The sequence below is a fragment of the Syngnathoides biaculeatus genome, chromosome 4 (assembly GCF_019802595.1).
Source record: "Syngnathoides biaculeatus isolate LvHL_M chromosome 4, ASM1980259v1, whole genome shotgun sequence".
Taxonomy (NCBI): Eukaryota; Metazoa; Chordata; class Actinopteri; order Syngnathiformes; family Syngnathidae; genus Syngnathoides; species Syngnathoides biaculeatus.
This window is the reverse complement of record NC_084643.1, coordinates 27,334,489-27,353,723: the sequence shown is the minus strand read 5'-3', so window position 1 is coordinate 27,353,723 and position 19,235 is coordinate 27,334,489. Positions and strand designations below refer to the sequence as shown.

General features: G+C 40.9%; 3 protein-coding genes across 8 annotated transcripts in view; 2 read left to right on the top strand and 1 right to left on the bottom strand.

Moving 5' to 3' along the window:
• Positions 1-736: 736 nt before the first annotated feature.
• wdr31 (WD repeat domain 31) lies at positions 737-9,683 on the top strand. Of its 5 annotated transcripts, none has more exons than XM_061817144.1 (11): positions 737-988; positions 2,630-2,689; positions 3,252-3,384; positions 3,467-3,541; positions 3,659-3,783; positions 4,322-4,422; positions 4,500-4,567; positions 5,541-5,682; positions 7,237-7,408; positions 8,139-8,241; positions 8,757-9,683. In XM_061817144.1, the coding sequence occupies exons 3-11, from the start codon at positions 3,305-3,307 to the stop codon at positions 8,863-8,865; spliced, it is 975 nt and encodes a 324-aa protein (XP_061673128.1). In that variant the 5' UTR covers positions 737-988; positions 2,630-2,689; positions 3,252-3,304; the 3' UTR covers positions 8,866-9,683. The 5 variants fall into 5 exon arrangements, with proteins under 5 accessions (XP_061673128.1, XP_061673127.1, XP_061673124.1 ...); XM_061817143.1 differs by having other exon boundaries at positions 3,639-3,783; positions 8,773-9,683; XM_061817140.1 differs by having other exon boundaries at positions 3,639-3,783.
• bri3bp (bri3 binding protein) lies at positions 9,468-18,805 on the bottom strand. Its single transcript, XM_061817145.1, has 3 exons — positions 18,429-18,805; positions 12,838-12,940; positions 9,468-11,720 (listed from the first exon to the last, which is right to left on the bottom strand). The coding sequence occupies exons 1-3, from the start codon at positions 18,603-18,605 to the stop codon at positions 11,308-11,310; spliced, it is 693 nt and encodes a 230-aa protein (XP_061673129.1). The 5' UTR covers positions 18,606-18,805; the 3' UTR covers positions 9,468-11,307.
• The window catches only part of stpg2 (sperm-tail PG-rich repeat containing 2), a 51,554-nt gene continuing 50,990 nt past the window's right edge, over positions 18,672-19,235 (top strand). For both annotated transcript variants that reach the window (XM_061817137.1, XM_061817139.1), the window contains exon 1: positions 18,672-18,808. The gene's annotated coding sequence lies outside the window, so the exon portion shown is untranslated. The remainder of the gene's footprint in view (positions 18,809-19,235) is intronic.

Sequence of the window (19,235 nt, the reverse complement as noted above, 5' to 3'; positions counted from 1 at the left end):
TTTTCAAAGACACAAATACATTTTTTGACATAATTAGAAATTGATGTTGAAGGGGAGGCGTCTTAGTTCGTCCCAGATTTGCAGCCGTGGGAATCATATCAACCTGTGAGTCTGTAATGAAGGACGACCTACAGGTTCCCCAAAGAGAAGCACCTAGTTACAGGTCAGTGATGTTCTAACATGTCATTTATGTTGGCTTTTAAAGACTTTTATTGTGAATTATATCTGTGCACAAAATGGTGTTTCTCGAGGACGTGGTGCAGTCGTTAAACCTTCTCTGTAAATATAATAAAGGTTTTATGCTTCTCACAGAGGCACGGTGGATGACTGGTTAGAGCATCTTGCTGCCTCATATTTCTGAGGACTGGGGACATTTCAAAAATATTTTTGGGAGACAGCAAGTCCAGTTGCTTCGACTCAACCTTTGCTGGTTACAACACGACCTGGATGACTGAGAATAGAATGACTGTCATCTTATGAACTATGATATTAAAAAAAAAAAAAAATATTGTCATAAGAAAAATCTTAAAAATTTGTAGGATTTCTTGTGACGTTCAAATATTACAATTTGGCGTACAAATGTAAGAAATTTAATTTGCAAATTTTATTCCCTATTTCTCCCCCCAACCTTTTTCCTCGGGTGCGCCAGTGGAGAGAAACGCGGTCTGACTTTAGAGGCGGGGCTGTTGCTAGGGCGACGGGTTGTCGGACACGTGACCCACTCCTTCTTGCCTTAGCTACGGAGAAAGCGTCGCTCTCTCCTCATCGGTCTCCACGGAAGAGAACCCGTCGAGAAAAGCCCAAAGCGACACTCCCACGCACCCGCTCGGAGTTTGCACAGTGTCATGGCAGTTCCCGTGAAATCGTTCGGCGGTGTTCGGACGAGGATTCGAGCGAGTTTTAACGCAGTCAGGGTGCCGAACCTGAGGGTTAAAGATTAGTTAGCATGCTAGCCGGTTAGCGGTCTCATCGGGACGCCTTCTGGCAGGTACACTCAGTACACTCATAAAAAATATCAATACACTGTCCATTACCTATGCGTCTCATTACACCTCACAACTATTCTAACTTTATTCCAGAATTTTGGCATAATCATAGCAGTTCATAGGTGGTCGGTGTTTTGGAAATCCTCACCACAGTAATGGGATTTCATGGCTTAAGAAGCTAAGATTTGAGCTGTGCGGGTGCCGGTCTCTGACGCGTGATGTAACTTAATCAATGGCTATGTTATAGTTGTCATAACAAAGTCATTTTCGGGTAATAAACCCGTTTTATAGTTTTCTGTCATCTTTTTCTCGACTGGCGATCTTATAGAAAACTGTTTTGACTCAAACTACCCCTTTTATGGTCCTCAAGTAATACAATTCACTAGTATAGGAGGACTGTTTTACCAGTAATTATTAATTTTTGTTTTTACCACCAGTGACACTCATACGATCTTAAGATTGATATGTAGGACAGTGATTCTCAAACGTTTTGCACGAAGTATCACCTAAAATAACAATGTACCACAACATTGAAATACAGTCACATAGTGGGCATTAGTGTCATCCCAAAAGTGAGTGAAAATGTAGTCATTTTAAGACGCAAACATTTTGAAGTTTTAACACTTAGAGATTTGAAAGTGTTTACACCATTACTGAAATTTTTTTGTGGGTTTGTCACAAAAATGAGGCGGCACGGTAGGCCAGCTGTAGAGTGATGGCCTCAGTTCTGAGGACTGGGGTTCAAATCCCGGCCCCACCTGTGTGGAGTTTGCATGTTGACCTGTGCCTATGTGTGTTTTCTCCGGGCACTCCAATTTTCTCCCACATCCCAAAAACATGCTTTAACTGGATCCTCTAAATTGTGAGTGTGACTGTTGTCTGTCTCCATGTGCCCTATGATTGGCTACCAACCAATTCTTGGTGTTTCCCACCTCCTTCCCGATGACAGCTGGGATAGGCTCCAGCACTCCCACGGTTTTGTGAGGATAAGCAGCTCAGAAAAGGGATTGGTGAAAGTCACAAAAAATGTTTCCTCATCATTAACATTTTTTTAAATATAAGTCAAAGACAATACAGGTCAACACAAAATGCAGTTTTTAAATGTTTTTTATCAAGGGATTAAAAAAACAAAATCCAAACCTACATGGACTCTTATGTGCCTTGCAGTTCTGAGGTTTGGGTACAAGTCTGCTTCGGCTTCATTGGTGTTTTCATTCCCTAAAATAAATACAAAGTTTTGGACTTTTGCTGAAAAGATACAGGATGTTATTTTGTGGTCAGCATGGTGATGGACTCATGATTAGGAGGGTTGCCTGTTTGACAGTTCTTAGTGCTGGGGTTAAAATTTTGGCTCATATACCCTGTGTTTACAAGAGTTTTTTTTCCTGGTAGTCTGGGATTATCCTACATCCATGTCAGGTCCAATGAAAATTAAATTACCCAGTGGTGAGAATGGTTGTCTAGATGTGCCCTGCAGTTGATGGGCAACCAGTCAAGTGTGTAAACTACATTAACATCCGTTTAGTAAATTGAATACCTGTAAGTGTTTATTGCATTGTATGAAGTGTCATTTCCCGTTGAATGTTTATCTTTATGCAGTCCCTTCAAAAAGACAAAGAAAATTCTTGTTGATGTTGTCACAGGTTCTGAGAAGACATGGGCAAGCTCCAGAGCAAGTTTCGCAAGAGGTCTGAGCTGTACAAGTAAGTGCGTTCTCATAATATGCTCTATGTTTAATGATTCCTTGACTTACATGCGCCCCCCTCCCCTTTGTTACGAGTCGAAATTTTACAAAAGAGCCCGCTTCATATATTTGCGCAATTGAGATAATACCCTCGACAATGAGAGCCACACTTACTGATTCAAGTTTATCCGCTTATTAAACGGGACAAACAGTCAAGCATGTAAATACAAGAAAAGAAAAGGAGCTGCTGTCGGTCACGCTCATGCTCACAAGCAATAGATGAAAGAATTACTTTATTAAACCACTACTGTTTGCAATGCACCTAAAATTATTAGTTAACAGAGAATACCTCAACATTTTGACGGTTTTTATGGCAAAATGTAACATGATGGCAACCTGAGTAAAGAAACCTCAATGGCAGAGGATAAGCATTTTAGATTGTGTACAATGTTCTGAGTATTAGTGCCATGGACCTTAAGATGGACATCAATATCGAATAAACGCTCAAATGGTTTTTCCACATTGCAACAAGATTGATTTACTGTTCTATGTTAAACAGACTCTTCCTCTCCCATATTCAGGGCCTCAGAGGGTGAAAGGTCAGACAGCGCATTAGATAGTCAGGTTGTTCAGCATGAGCCGGCCCATCGCGGGTCTGTCAATACAGTCACCAACCTCAGCGCAGACTTGTGTGTTTCTGGAGGCACCGACCAGGTAAATTGCGGTCTGTTACTTTAAAATTCAAACAAAATGTCATCCAAATGGCTTATGAAACGTGTGTGTGTGTGCTTTACAGGCAGTGGTGGTGTATGACTGGAAACAAGGCCGTATGTGTCAGTCCTTCCAGGGTCATGACAGAGAAATTACCAAGGTAACATCAATACTGCGTGGGTAGCCTCTGAACGGTTGGTTACATTTCTAGTTCACACACACAAACGCATCCTCTTCACCTTGTATTTTTAATCCAGGTGGTGTGTTATCCTGGTAGCACATGGGTCTTCAGCGCCTCACGGGACAAAACTGTTCTCATGTGGGACCTGAACCAGGGTGACGAGCCCATTCAGGAGTTTAGCGGGCACCAGTTGGTGGTCAACGGGCTTGCCGTCAGCCCTGGTAAATGCAAAAGCCTACGCTCAGACACTCGGGCACATTCATTTTCACCTTCTTTCGCAGTACAATGTTTTGCCCACGGTATCGGTACTATTACAATACATGGATTCTAAGATAATCCTTTCTCTGATAATGAATACATTGCAAGACACAACTATTATTAGATACATCTGTTTTACAGAAGAAGGGATTTCAAACTGTTTTAAATCAAAGGAATATCAATGCAATCGTTATAGTATAACAATGCAGTGATTGAGATTAATAACCACTGCATTGTATGTAAACGATACGCATGGCGTCAGCATTGGGGAAAAACTTGTCCAAAGGTTTTTATTCCAAGTAGAAACTTAAATGATTAAATCTACCCAGCCATTTTTCAGAAGTAAATATGGATCATCAATTATGACATAAATGGGGTATTAAAAGATATGAATGATCCCATTTCTTGTATCTCAGCCTAATTTAAGATGTGACAGATTTGTAGTGTCCTCTTCAATTGTTTTCAAACAAAACTGACACGGGCGCTGTTGTTTTCCTGCAGATGGGAGGAAACTCTGCACAGGGTCCCGTGACAACTGCATGTGCCTGTGGGACATCGAAAGTGCAAAATGTGAGCAGAGACACAATATCTCCAGAAATCTGGTGAGAACAGTGCACTCATTATGCTTAGTCAACCGAGGTATTTTGACACGTTTAACCTCACTCTGACGACTGCGCAGGTGACTCACGTGTGCTGGGTGCCAGGCAGCTCCTCGATCGTCCAAACATCGGAGGACAAAACCGTACGGTACAGACAGGTTTAGCCACTGCAACTATTCAAAGCAGCCACTGTAGATTTGAGATGTTTGATTTTGACAAAGGCCACATACCAGTGAAAATGCAGCCCTTTCTCCTAACCTAACCGTAGTAGTGGTGGGCGACATTACCAAATGTTTTTTTAATTTTACGATAATAATTTGACAATATTCTATACAAAAATGGGTAAATCTGTCCTTGTTTCCCAGGAAATTGTACAAGAATATTGTATGGCAATATTTGTCACTTAAATTGTCCAGGCAGTATACAAGAGAATATGCCAAATCAAGTGTGCACAACAGTATTTAAGTCAAGCTTTTGTTTTGTTTTTTCAAAAACATTAAAATTTCCCAAAAATTAAGATGACTATCTGATGTTAACCTAATTACATATTTTAAAGAAAATAAGCCTGTCCCTACAGCACACGATGGTATAAAAGATGGACGAGAACAATGCAGGAATAAAAGTAGGTGATGGCGTTTTGTCACACAATACAACCAAACGTGTTATACGCCAGATTTCAGATTTTATATATATATATATATATATATATATATATATTGTGTGGAGTGTGTTGCAGAGGGGAAAACAAAAATAAACAACTTAAGAATTGAAAAATCTTGCTGTACCAGGACCAAGTGTACAATTACATTTTCATGATATGCCCACCAAGGGGCGTATTTGCGTTGGCTCTGCTATGCGACGTAGTATGAACCAATATTGTTATTGTCTGAGCTCCTTGCATTCACAAACCATTTCTAGTTTCCTCATCAGTCGACCAAAGGTTCTCTGCCAATTCTTTTTACTCATGTAAAGCCCTTTATGTTAACTTTTACATGAAACCTGCTACATAAATAAAGCTTCCAGCAACCCGAACCGGGATAAGCGGTGTTGAAAACGGACGCATGGATAAATAAAGCTGCCTTGGCTTTGCCCAAAATGTCTTTGGTTGTGTGTGCACGCAGGGTGTGGGACAGCCGTGCATGGCAGGTGACCAACACGTTTCCGGCCAAGCAATACATCCAGACGCACTGTGACGTTTCTGACAATGGAAATTACCTGGTGTCCAGCAGCAATGGTTTTGGAGGTCAAGGCTGCGAGGCCACGGTGAGACCACACCACGTCCTCGTTATCCAAGTTGGTTTGCTATGGACAATACAAAATGGCTGTCCAAACCTTCGTTGCTTGCTTATCAAGTACAATGAAATGGGTCCAGCTGAATACGCTGAAGCCCCGTTTATTGAGTTGCATTTCAAACTCTCCTGCGATAGGTGAAAGTCTGGGATAATTTGACCCCCTCGCCTTTTAACAGTTTCCACGCTGACTTGGGTTGAAGTTCAGATTTGTATGACCCCTGAACTATTCAAATTCTGAGGTTACATTGTATGTAGATTAAGTGTCATTTAAATAGACACATTGCTCCATCTTGTGACTGGTTATCATTTTTTTTTTTAACTTGGTGATCGCTCAGTCCCAAAAATCCTGATCGTGTAAAATCTAGTTTAAATGTATGAAACACTTTCTAAAGACAGGTTCTAATTCACAATCTTTAATTCTTCACATTCTATGTGTTTTTATCAAGTAAAATATTATGCTTTTTGCTACAAGATGTTTTTTTTTTGTCATCTGCACTTAGGTGGTTTGAAGACTATAAGAAGACTAAGACTAAATGCTCAAAACCATCAGCGCAAAAGTGTAACCATTTACCTTGTTAACTGTCTCAATGTTGGCATCAACTACTTTGATTTTTTTCATTACCCAGTTGATTGAGACACGGGTTGACTGAATGAAGCACCGCTCACTGTCGGCTGAGGCATGCAGCGCATCAGATGTGACAAATACTGAAAGCCTCCTTTGTCCAATATAATATTAATCCAAGTGTTTGGTCATTCATTTGAACAAAGTTAAGAGACTTTTGTTCACCACCGCCCCGCATTGGCCACCAGCACGTGTTCGTGTGCGTTCTTCTTTGTTGGGTTTGGCGGCTTCTTCTTTGTGCTGAGCGGATTGTAGCCATCGAAACGGGGTACCGCAATTTTTAAATTGTAACGATTCTGGTGAGAACCAGAACGTTAGTGCCCGGTTCCAGTCGGTTCTCGATGCCCAACCCTATCCCCACCTATCTCTCCTCATGAGCCAGTGCTGTAAACTCAACACGTTCACTGCCATGAGAGTCTTCTTCATGGAGGCAACCAGTTAGAGGAAAGGGGGTGGTCTAAGCCAAATAGACACTAAATGAAATTGACATTTTTATACTAAATTCATATTAAACCCCCCCCCCCCCTTTGGGGGTTTCATCAGGAAGGGCATCCAGCGTAAAAACTCTGCCAAACAAATATGAGTGTTTCATCTGAGATGACATGCTGTGGCGACCCCTAACGGGACAAGCTGAAAGAAACTTACGTTATCTTCTTCTTCTTTTTTTCCTTTCGGCTTGTCCCTTTAGGGGTTGCCACAGTGTGTCATCTTTTTCCATCTTAGCCTACCTTCTGCATCTTCCTCTCTAACCGCAACTGCCCTCATATCTTCCCTCACCACATTCAGAAACCTTCTCTTTGGTCTCCCTCTTTTGCCAGATAACCAAAATACAAGGCCTTTTAAAAGTCCATAATTTCAGAGAATAAATGTAGTCTAATTTGATGATGTGGGGTGTATGGTCAGTTGTGGGACCTGCGTCAGCCGGGCTGTAAGGTGGTGGAGTACCGGGGTCACTTGCAGACCACCGCGTGCTGCGTCTTCCTGCCTGTGTCACTGGGGGGCAGCGGCGGCGCCGCTCTGGTGGCCACGTCTTCACACGACAGCTCCGTCAAAGTGTGGGACCAGAACTCAGCAGGTATGATGACGCCAGTGGTTGGTCGTGCATTTTGAACCTGGGCCTTCAGTTGCTTACATCACCAGTAAATAACTATCACCATCATGTCTGTTATAGAACCCATAAATACTATTTGATTTTTTTTTCTTTTTTTAAAGAAACTGACACTGACATGACCTGCTGCTGTTGACAATCAAGATTTATCTAATGCAAAGCAAATGTATTTATATGGGGTATTTCATACACAAGGTGCTTTATGGGATGAAAACCACTAAAAAAACAGATTTGAAAAAAAAAATACACATTGGAAGAAATGTAATTTAAAGATGGAAAACTTGACATGTTACTAGATATTCATTTTAAACTGCTCCAGATAATCTGGCACAGTTGCATGGAGTTACATTGTATTTTGTACACTGTTACTTTTTTTGATGTGGCGGTATTAATATGGGTAAATACTGGTCCAGGTACCAAGTGGCCCGCCAAGATTAAAGTATTAGAACCTCAATCCTGAAATCTGACTTGACAAAAAGTTGTAACAATAACCCCAACCCTTAACACAGTTACATGAAACAAATATTTGAATTTGATGTAAATATAGGTCAGTGCTTTTGAGGCCACAGGTTATGTTTGACTCCTCCCTCACATCATTCACTCTCTTCTTAGTGTGTTTAGCCACATTGTCACTAGATGGTGCCGGTCCTTTGGTGTCATTGGCGCCCAGCGACTCCTCCAATGTGCTGTGTGCCAGCTTCAACAGTGGACTCCATCACGTGCAGATTCTCCAACCATCAGGGACCGCTTCAGCCGGAGCCAGTGATATGGACATTAGAGTGGTGGCCCGCTTCTAAAAGGTACCATTACTTGGATAAATGTGTCTCACAGTCTAACAAAACTTGAGTTCACAGCATCATCACAATGAGGAAAAAAGTAGAAAAGTCACTGTCTGACTTTTTTTTTTTTTCAACTTAACACAATAAAAACATTTTTGGCCAGATGAAAAATAATATGGGGCTAGGAGTGGGGGATTAAATGTTTTTGGTGGAATATTTTAATATTGGGGGTATTTAACATAATCTGCAGTGTGTTTGATGTACAGCAAATTCAATGCACAAATGTTTTATATTTAAAAATATTTTTTGCATTAGAAATTAAATACACCCAAAATGTTTGATTAAAAATAAAAGATCTAAGAAAACATTTTAGGACGCTATATCAAAAATAAAATTGACATCGACTTGTTTTACCTGTGTACGTTATAAAATCATTTGTACAGTGATATTTTATGGGAGCATTTATTTGGAAGTTGAACAATTTCATGAAGCAAAAATTGATTACATCAAAGACATTCATCAGTTATTTTGTGAAGCGCTTGTCCCCATCAGGGTCACAAAGAGTTGGAGCCCATCCCAGCTAAATTGAGAGCATATAGACCGGAAACAGCCTGGAGTGGTCACCAGTTCGTCGCAGGATTGTAAATGGAGACAATGACTTTGAATCACACAATGTGAAGTACGACAGGATCTATGACTCATTTTGGTGGATCTGATCTGTCAAAAACTTGAAATACTTTTTAAATGATGCTGTCATCACACCAAAGCCAAATAGAATGTAGAAACGTGACATACAGATTGCTTTGAATAATTGTTTTTAAAGAGGAGCATGTTTTAAAAAATGACAATGCAGAACTATGCAATTAGGTTTATAGAAAAATGGTACTATGAAGAAATCGCAGAGAAATCATTGCAAATGCAAAATAAAAGTTGCTGTCAACAGGCTGTTTGAGTGATATGCAACACATGTCTGTGGTCAGCAGTTTGTATGGCCTACACGAGTACCTGTATGCACTGTGACTTGGCAGGGCAGTAATTACAACTAACGTCTTCGTGTTCCTTTGTGCACTCTACAATGGCATTTTGATCTCCCGTAAAGGATCAAAGTAGTATAGTATGTGAAAACAGGTCAGGTCAAGACAAAAAAAAAAGTTTTTCACCATCAAGAATATTTTGTATTTCAAACAAGACAAAGCCATTCCACAAAGAACCACCACAGGTCATCTTGATAGGAAGACAGGATGCACTTTCTATTTCAATTGTTTTAATTCATTTAAATACGGAAGTCATTTGCCATTGGACACACATACAACTCAATTACTACCCATGAACATGTTTGCATATACACACACAAAATCACAGTTTTGAATTCTCCACAAGGCCTATTCTACAATACATATGAGAGAAAAAAAAAGGGGGGGGGGTTTCAGAATTTGAAAATGACATTGATTCAAGTTGGCACATAACAAAAAAAGGCTGGAAATGGAGTAATAAGAACAGTGAGGATACAATTTGATTTTGCAGTTCAGTTGCAAAATCAGTTTCATTTTAATTTGTGTAAAAATCCCACAAACGCGCAAGACTTGTAAACTTGACCCTTTTCCAGTGTAACACTACTCCAATCTATTGAGTTAGTCAGAAAAACTGCCTCCGCACTGCCTTGTAAATCAGTTTTTCCTAAAAAACACGTGCTGTTAGTAGTAAAACAACCAGAAGTCACCTGCTACTCAATGAAGATTACTCACATAGACAGTATTTGACTAAACAAGTGGCATGTGAGCCACACAAGGGGATTTAACAAGGTCTGCCATGCAATTCAAAAACATATTTTAAAAAGCCCAAAAATGGATAATAAAAATTAGCTCATACTAAATATGAGTATGGCCCTTAGGGAGCTATATAAAAACTGGCCCCACCCCTGGAATAAAACATTAAAATGTCATTTTTTTTAAAAAAACATTTCTTACATCACATCACAAAAGTAAAAATTAACTGGTTGTAATATTGACTGAAATGCAGTAATTAGTGCAAGAAACTGATTTTGCTCTGTGGTCAAGGTAATAGAATATACTGGACATTTGATCATATTACTGAAAACAGATGCAAATTTTTTAATTTTGACAATTTCAAGTAATTTACAACATGCAGTTCTGAATTCTTTGCAATGTTTGTAAGTCCGATTGACATAAGTTGATACTATGACTTCTGTGTGTAGCATTATATTTATGTACAAAATGACATTTCGAGTCCAGATTGTATGTCCATGTGAATTCACAAACTGGCTGGAGTAAACAAACGTGACAGTCCATTTAAAATATAATAATAACCCGAAACAGGATCATTTGATCACAGCAGAAAAAAAAAAAGTTCATACTTGAAATGTTTTGTCAAATTAGTCCCTGAGAGTATTGTGTATCCATGATAGGGGAGACATTCCTGTAGAAACGATAGTCATGTAAATATGCATACACACTGTGTGGACTAAAATATTTATCAGACGTTTTTTTGGGGGGACAAGTTCCTCTGTGTCCCAATGTATTTGCTAATTAACATGACCACTACATTTTGACAATGTGGAATAAAGCGGCCCATTTTTCATTTTTTACTTGAAATAAAATATTCATATTGGCTGTGTTGTACGCCCACTTGATCATTTTTTTTTTTTTTTTTTTTTTTAAACAGCAGTACCACCAAAGTCCAAGTTTGAAATTGTCAGGAAAAATCTCTTTTGGATTTTGTATGTCATAATGTGCGATGACCATCAAAGAATTAACTTTGTCCCTTCTGTTGGTTTTTAATCACAAGAAGGTGAGAAGAAAATATCTGAAGTTAGCATATAAAGTCCTTGTTTCTTCTTGTGGATTTAAGAGGTCCTTCTGAGTCACTTACACAAAATGTCACTTTAAGCCCATTTTCTGGAGTTGATACATCTTTGGACCTTGGAGATACCACTATATGCGACTCAAAAGGTACTGAGCGTCATGCAAGCAAGGCTTGAAATTCTTGAGGACAATAGACTACGAAGTCAAGTGGGTAAAATTCTTGGACGTAGAAATACTGATAGAAGAAGCGCTGCTGCTGCTGCTTCTATTCTTCCACGCGCTCCAGCCCGTCGATGACACGACTCAGGCGGATGTTGAGCAAGCGGATCTGAGTGTCCATGTGGTGGATCTTCTCCTCCAGCGAGCCGGCCCCGCGTCGCCAGTAAACTCCCACGGGGCTCGTCATGAAGTACAGCACCACAATGACGCACAGCAGCAGCACGGTGCGCTCGGGGTCGCCCTCGAACTTCTGCAGCACGTACAAACATGCCAGAGCCAGTAGAACCACGCGCGCCAGCCAGAAGAAGCGGCCGAATACGGCGTGCAGAATGTAAAATACGGCGCCGAGCAACACTGAGAGGATCCAAAGGGCTGCCAGGACACCGGCCACCAGGGGGAGGGCGCGCGCCGGGTTGCCGCTCAGGGTAGCTGGGCTAAAGTAATGACTCAAGTTGGATGCTGTGCAAGGGAGGGAGACAACGACTTTAGATGAGCGCCTCCGTTTCCATTCCTGATGTTCTACGATAAACAATATTTCCTAAAATGATAGCGAGGGCCAGTCTTTTACTCAACTGCAGAGTAGCTTTTAAGGTGCCTCGTAAAGAAGCAACAGAAGAAGCACCAAGGTAAATCAAAAATTAACACAATACTTAAAAAAAGTCATATTTTAATAAATATTGAATAAGTCCCGACATTCAGTTGGTTTACAATATTGAGATATATTTCACACGTACAAATGTGTCAGAATGAGAGAGACCTGATAGTTCCGTAAAGGTACCGTAATTTCTCGAGTATAATGCGTCTTGAAGTATAATCCGCACCCCTCAAGTTGACCGGCGCTTTGAGGGGAAGGTCCACCATGCTAACAGCGCAGCCTCTTGCCCCCGTTCAGCTACAATCTGGAGCAGCTCTTTATTGCGTCAGGTCGCCATCAAAACAAGAGCTCAAACTACATAGAAATGAGCGTAATGGGCACTTTTAAAAAAAGTGAGCATTTCAATTGTGTCCGCTATCCGTTTTGTTTTAAATAATCATACTATGTAGTTTCAGCTCACGTTGTTTTGCTTTCGGTTTGGCCGTGTCATCGGCCGTACTGATGACACATTCCTTTTAAAAGCGGCTGCACATTTTTTGTCTTCGTTTAAGTTAAAACAAACTCACGAGCACTCGTTTGTTTGGTGCAGTAGCAACAAATATGCTATGCTAACGATCGTAAAATGCAAAGCAACCCCCTCCCCCTCAGATTTGAGGTTGGTGGCCCACATTATCGTAATATATATAAATGTCCATCGAATATCATATCGAAATTTATATTATACCTTTTTTTTTAACCACTCTATGTACCGGTATACGCCTATACAATATGATTGTATTTTTTTTATTTGTCATCCATACCTAAATATAATGTGCTCTATTGACTTTTTGAAAATATTTTTGGAAAAAAATTGGACATTATTTTTGAGAAATTATGGTACTTATTTGCATGGACAAACAACCCGGCGATGAATTAATGCATGGGGTCTATTAGAATGAAGACTACTCACAAAGGAAATAAAACACATGAAGCGAGACTTACAGTCAAGGCCCATCACATCGAGGAGATCAGTCCAGATTTTCCACACTGCATCAATGAAGGAATCCACGCCATGAACAAAGCGCTCTGTTGCTTTGGAGAAGAACTGGAAAAGAATGGGGAGAATTACAGTAGCACTTTTTCATCAATACTTCTCCCAATACAGAAGAGTGTCATCAATTATCTTGGCAGCGAACCCCATAATAGTTGAACCCCACCATTTGCCTTGCGAAAAATATTCTCAACTAGGTCTATTGGCTGAAAATGCACCCATTGGATGGCTTTTGTGTTCTTTCTGTTAATCCCTAAAATGCCCTCACTAGTCGGCCATCTTCATAGTAAACAGCAGCATGATTGAAGATTCTAATCAAAGTCAGACACGCAGGTGAGGCTCCTTGTGGGGTTGAACCGTCTGTTCGGAATGTCAAGATAATACAGAGAAAGGTCCGGACCACTATTGGAAAAGGTAGACGTCAACAGCTGATCAACATAAGGTACAGTAAGTGCCCAACTAACAGTGATGGGTCGACGAGCCAAATATTGCACTCAAGAAAAAGTATAGTACATTTCAGTAAGAAATATTCCCTCCTCAAGATTCTTTTTGTGGAGTACCAGAACAGGAGTTAGTAATAATGCATTTCACACTTACATAGCACTTTTCTAGGCATTTACCTTTATCCATTTTAGCCATTGTTTGATTCCTTAGTCACACCTGATGGTGCTAAGATAGTTATGTAGCCACAGCTCCCCGAGGGCAGAGTGACATGCCTGGCTGCCATTCTGCGCCTACGGCTACTCCGACCCCGACCAAACATCTGAACCATATTCATTTGTAGGCAATGTTGGTTAAGTGTCTTCCCCGGAGACAAAACGATAACATGCATTCAGGCGAGGATACAAACTTATGCCCGATAGAAGCTCTTGGATGAATGTCCATTCTGTTACTGGGTGTGAAGCTGCTGAAATGCTTTATCCATGAATGGTATCGTATTATATAAGTATTTGTTGGTTAAATTGTCCATTCTGTTACTGGGTGTAAAGATGCTGAAATGCTTTATCCATGAATGGTATCGTATTATATAAGTATTTGTTGGTTAAATTGTCCATTCTGTTACTGGGTGTGAAGCTGCTGAAATGCTTTATCCATGAATGGTATCGTATTATATAAGTATTTGTTGGTTAAATTGTCCATTCTGTTACTGGGTGTAAAGATGCTGAAATGCTTTATCCATGAATGGTATCGTATTATATACATATTTGTTGGTTAAATTGTTTAGGATTTTACTGTAACAGTTCCTCTTGGGTATTAATCTGGTGTATGCACAACCCAGTACTTCTGCAATTGACCCCTCCGTACAGGGCACTTAACCACGCCTCCTGAAGTGACGTCACGCCACGTGCGCTGACGTAAGACAAACAATTAGTAAAAATGGCAAATACAATACAATACAGTACATTCTTAACTGAGAGAGACGCCATGCTTCTGATTTCATTCAATCATTCACACGTAGCAATGTTATGCTAGCGAAGAACGTCTCATTCATTTATACGAGACGTGTATTGAAAATAAAATATAGGGCATATCTTCGTGCAAACACAGTCTGGTTAAGCTTCGGCTGCGAGCCGGCAAGAAAGCGACACGTTTGTGCAGTCCGATCATCGCTAAATATCGCTCAACAAAGAATAAGTGTGTCAATCGTTCACACGTAGCAATGTTATGCTAGCGAAGAACGTCTCATTCATTTATACGAGACGTGCATTAAAAATCAAATATAGGGCATATCTTCGTGCAAACACAGTCTGGTTAAGCTTCGGCCACGAGGCGGCAAGAAAGCGACACGTTTGTGCAGTCCGATCATCGCTAAATATCGCTCAACAAAGAATAAGTGTGTCAATCGTTCACATGTACCAATGTTATGCTAGCGAAGAACTTCGAATTCATTTATACGAGACATGTATTGAAAATCAAATATAAGGCATACCTTTGCGCAAACATATCTGTTCCGGTTGATATTAGATCAGGGGTGTCAAACTCCCTTTGGTCTGCAGGCCGAATACAGCTTAATTTGAGATCAAGCGGGCCGGACCAGTAAACTCATTGCAAAATTACATAGAACTAACAATAAGCCCACTTTTTTCCTTTGTATTAGTCACTAATACTAATAATTAGTGCAAAGAATGAATAAATTATCAAAAGGTTTATTAACAGAATTTTCCTTTTACATTATGAACAATATATTATGAACAAGAGAATAACATAAGAACATAAATAAAGTATGTGCAATTTTAACAACACTTTTACACAGTTAAACATATATTTAAGTGTGTTGTACATAAAACTGATCACAGAAATAGTAACAATTTTCCAAAAACATTTAGTACCAGCCTTGTGGAACTTAAAAACACTGTTTTTCAACATCTGGAAAGCAATTTGAACAAATGAATAACTTTCACAGCAATTATTCGTCTTGCTTGGAATTTGCCCTTGAAACTTGACATTGTTTATCCTGCACAAGTGCATCAATATGAGGCATCATGTCCTGACAAGCAGCCAATTTCAGAATCTCATTCAAATGCTTATGTGTGAGCTTTGAGCGCAGCTTTGTTTTATTAATGTTCATTAGTGAGAAAACTTGGTCACAAAGGTAGGTTGTCCCAAACATGGACAATGTTTTAGCAGCTAGTGCTGTCAATGCCGGATAGCCTGGTAGGAGGTACTTGTAAAATGTGTCCAAGCTTACAGAGGCCAATCTGTCCTTCAGTTCTACATCTACATACGCTGCAAATCAATGATTTCAAGTTGCATGGCAACAGGCAAATCAGAAGCTTTGACTATGAATGGTGAGCGAAAAACTGCAAAATCTGTTTCGAGTTCGCGAAAAACCTGAAATCTTTTCTCAAACTCCATCAACAGCCCTGAAATCTTCTCTTTGTACCGTTTCACGTCAGAATTAACGCTTGCTGCGCACATATTTTTTAAACAGGGAAAATGAGCAGGGTCACCACTTGCCACCTGCGTCTCCCATAACCCGAGCTTTAACTTGAATGCACGTATGCTGTCATAATACTGTGTTACGATTTTTTTGCGTCCCTGCAACATTTTGTTAAGAATATTCAAGTGCTCAGTGATGTCAACCATAAACGCAAGGTCCTGCAGCCACAGATGGCACTATAATTCCTTAACAGGTTTACCTTTTTTCTCCATGAATTGTCCGATTTCATCACGTAAATCAAAGAAGCGCTTTAGCACAGCACCTCTGCTTAACCATCGTACGTTCGTGTGATAAGGCACACCATGGATAATGTTACAGTCACTGAGAAAGCTGTCAAATTGATGATGATTGAGACCTCTGGCTCGGATGAAATTAACAGTTCGGACAACCACCTCCATGACGTGATCCATTCTAAGCGATTTGCAAAATGCAATGAAATGTCCAAAAATTACCTCCCCCATTTGCGGCTTGTACTTTATCTCTGAACTTTGTCACAACACCTGCCTTTTTACCGATCATTGACGGCGCACCATCAGTAGCCAGGCTTACGGCGCGTGACCAGTCCGCTCCGACTCTGTCCAGCGCTCCAACGACGGAGCTGAAAATGTCCTCAGCTGTTGTGGTGTCGATCATCGGCACCAGCTCGAGAAACTCCTCTGTGACATTCAAAGTCTTGTCAACTCCACGAATAAATATGGCCAGTTGAGCGACGTCCGTGATATCAGTACTCTCATCAATCGCAACAGAAAATGCCACAAATGACCCCACTTTGCGTTTTAGTTGGTGGTCCAAATCTGCAGAGAGTTCCGAAATCCTGTCTGCCACGGTATTTCTTGTCAAGCTTATATTGGCGAAAGCATGTCGCTTCTCAGGACACACAATTTCAGCAGCCGTCAGCAAGCAGTTTTTGATGAACTCTCCATCACTGTACGGCTTTGATGCCATTGCTATTTGGCTCGCAATTAGGTAGCTGGCTTTCACCGCAGCATCACTGGCTTCTCGGCTCCGGGTGAAAACAGATTGCTGTTTCTTCAGACGCGCCATCATTTCATTTACCTTCTGTTTTCTCAATTCTCCATGCAAACTGTTGTATTTTTCACCATGCTGAGTTTCGTAATGGCGCCGAATATTGTATTCTTTAAGCACCGAAACTTGCTGCTGGCACACCAGGCACACGGGTTTCCCATTCACCTCCGTGAACATCTAAGAACATGTCAATTTTTCTTGAAAAGTTCGACACTCTGTGTCTACTTTTCTCCTTTTTGACAAAGACATTTTGCTGATGAGGGTGCGAGGCAAACGGAAAAGTAGATAATGCAATTGTCGCCAATAGACGCTGTACAGACGTTCAATTTTACCAGGTCAAGGTGGTCCTAGTTCCGCCGCAGTGTTGCTTTCATGTTGTCTGCACGTATTAAAACACTGCGCCCCCTAGCGGATAATACAAGAACTACAAATTTTAAAGAAAATTCATATTTTTTTATACAATGCAGCTTTCTTCCCCGGGCCGTACCAAACCACCAGACGGGCCGGATGTTTGACACACCTGTATTAGATGGATTTAGTTGATGATGCGGTCTTCCACAAAGTTTGATCCATCAAAGGCATTTTTCGTACTGGGTCTTCGGTTTTGGAAAGGGTACGAATCGAACTCCACTAACTAGCCTTTCAGGATACCTGTCGTGACTACACCTCTTAACCATATTTTTTGTTAAATAACCCAAATACGCGATAAAACGCTAACAAAACCTATACTGGACCATGCAATGTCTGAGAAAATGGAGGGAGCAAAAAGGGGCGTGGTTTATGCAGATCTCTGGCCTCTGATTGGTCAGTGACGCGGATTGAGCAATATCCAGGAGGGGTCAATTGGCTAAACAGGCTGAAGGACTTTCTACTGGTTCAGGTGATTGGGAAAAAGTGGCCGTGACCAAGTAATGTGACTTTGACCGTAGACCACAGAACCACCAAATATTACAAAATTCGATGATGATGCTTCGTTTGTGTTTATATCTGTCATTTTCAGAAATGGCATACATATATTTGAGACGTCAGCCATAAAGAAACCAACATTTTAGAATGTTTGCCTTCTACAGGAAGTCAACTCGCCCGTTTTCCTGGTTTGTTCACGTGACCTTCGGCACAGAGCGAATGGCTTAAATGGTCATAAAAATGAATACTGTATTACAATCCTCATTGTACAGGTGAAACGACGTTACTCAGAACACATTTTAGTGTTTTTAAAGATACCCTCCTCACCCCCGCACCATCCAAACCCCCCCACAACTCTGTTATTTTCAGAGCTTCGGAAGGGAAACGCACCGGAAGTAACCTTGTATGCGTGACGTCACTGTTTCATTCTGTTTCAGTTAATCTAATACACTATATAATTAATGGCCGAGTGTCGTGGTTACCTCAAATGACCCTTGAGTTGATTTGTTATCATGGCGAGACACATTTTGGGAATGAAATCTGGGTTTAACGTATTTCAAAATGGCATCCTCCTCCTTGTTAGCGTTCTTCATTATCCACTTTAGCATCACATACCTCTCAGACGCAATAAATGCAATTGTTCAATCCCGGCCCATCCCGCACATTCACCTTGTAGAGGCCTCGGATGTTCTCCTCCCCGAACACGTTGCTCAGCATCTGGTAGACGCCGTTTGCCGCCCGTCGGAAGCTGTTCTGGCTCCCGGTCCGGCTCCTGGCCGCTTGGGCAACCGAGATCACGGACGCGGATAGTACCAGGAAAAGCAAGACACCCGTAGTCACCTTCATGGTCCGCCTAGGTGATCTAATGTCGGGGATGTGTTGAAGATGCTACCCCCCCCAAAAAAAAGGACGCCGCTTTCTGCTCTCGCCTGTCAGTGGGAGCTTGGGACGTTGACGTAGGAGCGCTGCATTGCATTCACTTACCTCGTATATTTTAAAATTACGCTTCCAGACCTCACCAAAGGGGCCTCTGTGAGATAAACCCACGCGTGAGTACGACCTCCTGTCAAATGGGCATACGGTTTCCGTCCCTGACGTAATTCATCGATTAAGTTGCCGTACAAATCGACGATTCCAAAGCTTTTATAAGTATATAGATTCAGTAGTTCCGATAAGGATTGTCTTCATTTGAACGCGCCATGAAACAGTCATTTTTAAAATTCACTGCTGCCCTCTTGCGACAGTCATAATTGGACGCAAATTTAATACAATTGCAGATGCGCTGTTAAAACAGTTCTGTAAATTCAACAGCGTGGTTATGCCCTAATTAACTATATTGTCAGCAACATTGTGGTATTTTAACTTCACAGAGTGCAGCAGAAATTCAACTAGCAGTGGCATTAAGCTTAATGCTTGTTTTTTTGAAAAATAAGTCATCCCAGTTTTTTTTTTTTTAAGTGGAGACGAGACTGGAGG

Bases quoted from the DNA above. Each gene is read 5' to 3' on its own strand.
- wdr31 (XM_061817140.1), top strand. From the start codon at position 2,643: ATGGGCAAGCTCCAGAGCAAGTTTCGCAAGAGGTCTGAGCTGTACAA. The intron at 4,423-4,499 runs GTGAGAACAGTG...ACGACTGCGCAG, and splicing joins ACAATATCTCCAGAAATCTG to GTGACTCACGTGTGCTGGGT. The intron at 7,409-8,138 runs GTATGATGACGC...GCTGTGTGCCAG, and splicing joins GTGGGACCAGAACTCAGCAG to CTTCAACAGTGGACTCCATC.
- bri3bp (XM_061817145.1), bottom strand. From the start codon at position 18,605: ATGAAGGTGACTACGGGTGTCTTGCTTTTCCTGGTACTATCCGCGTCC. The intron at 12,941-18,428 runs GTGAATGTGCGG...ATTCTTTTCCAG, and splicing joins ACATCCGAGGCCTCTACAAG to TTCTTCTCCAAAGCAACAGA. The intron at 11,721-12,837 runs GTAAGTCTCGCT...TCCCTTGCACAG, and splicing joins CGATGTGATGGGCCTTGACT to CATCCAACTTGAGTCATTAC.